The 4,806-nt window shown below is 43.1% G+C and overlaps 1 protein-coding gene across 1 annotated transcript; it reads right to left on the reverse strand.

Annotated features, from left to right (window-relative positions):
- Positions 1-1,735: 1,735 nt before the first annotated feature.
- LOC125542311 (E3 ubiquitin-protein ligase CHIP-like) lies at positions 1,736-4,498 on the reverse strand. Its single transcript, XM_048705294.1, has 7 exons — positions 4,308-4,498; positions 4,029-4,160; positions 3,828-3,899; positions 3,170-3,303; positions 2,839-2,989; positions 2,617-2,727; positions 1,736-2,195 (listed from the first exon to the last, which is right to left on the reverse strand). The coding sequence occupies exons 1-7, from the start codon at positions 4,422-4,424 to the stop codon at positions 2,070-2,072; spliced, it is 843 nt and encodes a 280-aa protein (XP_048561251.1). The 5' UTR covers positions 4,425-4,498; the 3' UTR covers positions 1,736-2,069.
- Positions 4,499-4,806: the final 308 nt, after the last annotated feature.

Raw genomic sequence — 4,806 nt, forward strand, 5'->3', positions numbered from 1 at the left:
ACCAATTGAAGAGAAGCTTGTCCAACATCATCTGAGATGGTTTGGGCATATTCAGCGCAGGCCTCCAGAAGCTCCGGTGCATAGTGGACGCCTAAAGCGTGCGGAGAATGTCAAGAGAGGGCGGGGTAGACCGAATTTGACATGGGAGGAGTACGTTAAGAGAGACCTGAAGGATTGGAGTATCACCAAAGAGCTAGCTATGGACAGAGGTGCGTGAAAGCTTGCTATCCATGTGTCAGAGGCATGAGTTGGTTGCGAGATCTTATGGGTTTCACCTCTAGCCTACCCCAACTTGTTTGGGACCAAAGGCTTTGTTGTTGTTGTTGTTGTTGTTATACTCATTCTTTTAACATGGTCACAATACTCGTCAACTCCCATCGAAATTTACCCGAAAGACATGTCATCTAGAAATCTCACAAGGATTTTGCATACGTGTAATTTTTGCAAGGAGGCAAGGTTGCTCCTGATTAAAATTTGAAGAACACTTGATCCATCTAAAAATATAACAAGGTTGCTCACAACTTTGAACTTTCTAGTTCAGCGTTCATGTGGGTTTCTATCATTTGTTTCTCCCGTCTCTACAGTTCGCATTAGTTTGTCTGTGAGGCAACAAATATTTTGCTAACAAAATGTAAAAGATATTTACCTGATCTTTTACAAAATTTGTACATTTTTGCCTAAAAGATGGACGGCGATTTTTAGACAAGTGATTTTTTTAAATGATAATCATGTGTTTATAAAATGTTCACTGTGAAATAAACAAATGATCATCATGGATACTGTTCATTGTATACTTAAAAATGTACACCATGAATTTTAGAAAGCCCGTCGCCTGATAAAAGATCATCGTGGATATGTTCGATACATTGTCGTTGCCTTTATCTGGTTGATTACCGTTTATATGGACGAGGGGGTCATGGTTCGACTACCTGTTATCTGTGAATTGTCCTGGGAGTCTGGTTATCTTGTTTTGAGTCGGTGAGTGTCGTGCTATGGGCGCTTTGCCTGTGTGACCTATTTCTTTGTTGTTCTGGATTGGTGCATGCATTCTTGTGGGCTGACGGTTGCTTTATCGGTTTCGTTTCAGTGAAATGAAATCGGGGGCGAAAGCTCCTCTGTTCAAAAAAAATTAAAACTTCACCATTAACGACAAGAAATGTATAGCAAGGTCCGGATTGTCCTCTGGCAAAAGAGCAAAGAGACAGCTCAGGCTCAAACATCTGTTCAGTTGTCTTGGCCAAAAGAACAGAACTCTGGCAATGCGACCATTACTGACTTCCCAAAATTTCTGTATAAAAGGTTCATAGGAAAAACTACCGATTTTCTGAAAAAATGTTTGGTTCTCTTGGCCAAAAGAACAGAGGTATGCTCATGTTGTTGATGTTCATGTTTTTTTTTCATATAAGAAGAAACTCCAAATGGAAAAAACAGTTATACTCATTTTTTTTAACATGGGTGCAATACTCGTCTGTCCCCAGAGAAACTTACAAACATCTAAAAGACATGTCATCTAGAAATCTCACAAGGATTTTGCATAAAACTATTATATGGTAAGGTTACTCCTGATTTTTAATTTGAAAAACATTTAATCAATCTAGAGATATAACAAAGTTGCTCACAGGTTTCGACATAGCATGGGGCCTCGCTTCAAACATAGGAATCCTTCTCTACAATTCCTGTCTTCCAAACAGACCATGAAACGTCGAATTCGCAATGCAGAAATGGCAACAAAAGAAGAAGTGCAAAAAATGTATTATTACTGGACCAAACAAATGATCAATCTACATGATCACACAAACCACTATCAAGTGTACAGCCAAGTTCCACCTAATCTTAGAGACCTAGCACTGAAAATGACTATCCTATAGGCGAACTGCTACAGAGAATCACAGGTCAAGCAAGCTGCTTTAGCTTCCACTGTGTTGGCTGGTTATGTACAATTGCCAAGTGTTCATTAGGATTTACTCAAGAATCAATCAGCTCAACACAAAAGTGAAGAATGGATCCCCCTTTGCAACTCAGATACTATCAACACATCTTGTTAGCACTTAAGCGGTAACAGGACAGCTTCAGTTCGACTTGTAGGCCCAGCTGTGCTCCTTGAGGTAGGCTTGCACTGCTTCCTTGATGGCGAGATTCGGAACCAACTGATGCTCCTTCAAGGGCTCCCGTGTCACCGGGTCGAAATTACCCACCTAAGGAAAGGTTATTGTGAGATTTACAACATCAAACCGTATGTACCACATATACTAAGTTATATGTAAAGCGAAGAATAAATAAATTTGAACCTTAGCACATCGTCAAAACATACTTGGTGTCATACCTATGCCAATCAAATAATGTACCAGTTCAACTCAGCTACACCAGCTACTGTTCATTTGTTCAAGCTTCTGTGTTTTTTCCTTTAATTAATAACAGTTATTTCAACTATCCAGTACTTATACAAGAGTCATCTAAATCTATGATTATTGTAGAATCAGGCAATAAATATGTAAGTGGAATAGTCTGTATTAAGGAATTTCAGGGGATGATATTAGCAGACACCAGTAGAAAAAATAAATTAAATTAAATCAAGGGTTCTCTATAAACAGATGCCAGATTAGGAAGAATGCGCACCTTGTGGAGATGCTCAAGCAGTATGGCCCTCTCATATGTTACACCACTGGGTGTGATAACTGGATCTCTAAAAATCTCAAAAGTTATTTGACAGCAAAGGTAGTCGGGCACCTAGGTATTCAGAGTGGGAACAACTTAAGAACACAGAGGAGAAAAAATAACACTGAACAGAAGAAATTTGGTTACAATACAAGATATCATAAAAATAATCAGTGCTTTTACATCTCCTGGCGTATCAGCAAGTATAGCGTTTGTGAAGACTTCGGATAACAATTTGCATTGCTCTGGATACTCATTGGTTGTCCCCTCAGAGTCTTCTGAAAGAGTACCGCTAAGAAAGTGATGCTCCTGCAGAGCATTTTCGCAAGCTTCCCTACGATGTTCATGTTACAGCAGAGTTAAAAAAAAATCAGTATCTTTCTTGAATGTAAGGCATCAGGGGAAATGCTAAAGTTTTGCTGAATTGACCCTCAACATTAAATATACAGACTTGGCTTTGATCTGCAGCAGAATGATCCCAATTATCTCAAGGTAATTTCAATGTACATTGTACCTTAAACTTTGCATCTTCCAAACTCGCTGAGTGGAGTGCTTTTCCCAGTGTTGGTACTTGGCCTTGGCAAGAACCTGCCAAATGTCCTCCGCCATTTTGTCCCTTGAATTTGAAGACTTCAAGAGATCCAAAGCCTGTTCCCCATCAGTATGTCAAGTCAAAATAACCATCAAAAGTCAGGCAATCAGCTGAGTTCGCTAATTAACTTTAGCTAGAATTGTCATCTCAACCCGTAGGTAATCAGAAGAGCTTGGTGAAAGGCACCAAGAAAATCAGTACTAGTCGTTACACATTGATTTTTCCATCTTTCTCAAGAAGACAACAAGCTGATGACAAGCTATGTAGAGCCACCAAGCGGTAAGAGTGAAACCATTTCATCTGATGATATTTACAAATGTGGAAGAGGGCAAGGGGTTCAGTTAAAATTCCGCAATGCTCAGGAACACGCAGACAATAAAATCCAATAAATGTGTTAGACTACAACTCACGCCAACTCCTGACAGATATTCTAGACCATCTTCAAGTTAATCGTCAGTCAGACTGGTGCCTACAATCTACCCAAGTCTTACTATACTGTAATAATGGCACAAACGTGATGATCTTAGCATAATACAGAGCCTGGTTCAGAATGTACAGAGAGGCTTCAGAAACCGTGGACCTTCTCGAACTCCTTGACGGGGAGAGCGCAGTCCTCCTTCTCGAGCAGAGCGCACCCTAGCAGATAGTGTCCCTGCATCATCAATCACAGAAGCAAGAAGAGATGAAGCTCTGAAACCTGCACATTGTACAAACCGATACGCCCTTCTTCCTCGGGCATGAACTGAAGAAAGGGGGATAATAATCTATCTGTGTGAGTCACCTTGACGGAGGCGTCGTCGAGCGCGAGCGCCATCCGGCTGTCCTCCTCGACCCTGGCCCAGTCCTTGCGGCGGAAGTGGCAGAGGCCCCGGTTCACCCAGTAGACCGCGACGCCGGGGCACAGCGCAATCGCCTGGAAACCAACCAATCAATCAATCCGTCCTTGCATTCGATAATCGCTCGACCGGGAGGGGATTCCACGGATCGAATCGTCGGCCGGGAAGAAGGGGATTGCCGGATTGGGGGAGGAAGGAGGAGGTTTTGGGGGGTGCGCGCTCGCCTCGGTGTAGCAGTCGATGGCGGCGCCGAGGCGGGCCTTGCGGAAGCACGCGTTGCCCTCGGCGCGCCGGAGCTCCGCCTGCCGGGCCACGCCGCCGTCCTCCGCCGCCGCCGCCATGGAAAACCTCCCTCTCTCTCTCTGAAGTTGGTTGGGATTGCGCCGCGCAAGAATATCGAAGGCCCCAAGAGAAGACAAGAGGGGGGATTTCTTTTTTTAAAGAAAAAGGAGAATATAGTATTGTTTATTTTTCCTGATCCAAACGGTCAAACACGTCAACCCCTTGCCACAAGGAACTAGACCCTTTTTTTTTAGGACTAGACCAGATCATATACCTAATCGGGCCGGCTTTTGGGCCTTGGCAAAGCACGAAGTTGAAATCCCAAGCCCGGCCCAGCTGGCCCAAAACACATGGGCAAGTTCACAAGTTTAGGGGCTCCAATTCCGGGGAGCAACTAGTTAACGAGCGCTTTTTTGGGAGCCTCGCAACGATCAGCGTTAC

Source organism: Triticum urartu, chromosome 1 (assembly GCF_003073215.2).
Source record: "Triticum urartu cultivar G1812 chromosome 1, Tu2.1, whole genome shotgun sequence".
Taxonomy (NCBI): Eukaryota; Viridiplantae; Streptophyta; class Magnoliopsida; order Poales; family Poaceae; genus Triticum; species Triticum urartu.

Bases quoted from the DNA above. Each gene is read 5' to 3' on its own strand.
- LOC125542311 (XM_048705294.1), bottom strand. From the start codon at position 4,424: ATGGCGGCGGCGGCGGAGGACGGCGGCGTGGCCCGGCAGGCGGAGCTC. The intron at 2,990-3,169 runs GTACAATGTACA...TGAACATCGTAG, and splicing joins TGGAAGATGCAAAGTTTAAG to GGAAGCTTGCGAAAATGCTC. The intron at 2,196-2,616 runs GTGCGCATTCTT...ACCTTTCCTTAG, and splicing joins TGCTTGAGCATCTCCACAAG to GTGGGTAATTTCGACCCGGT.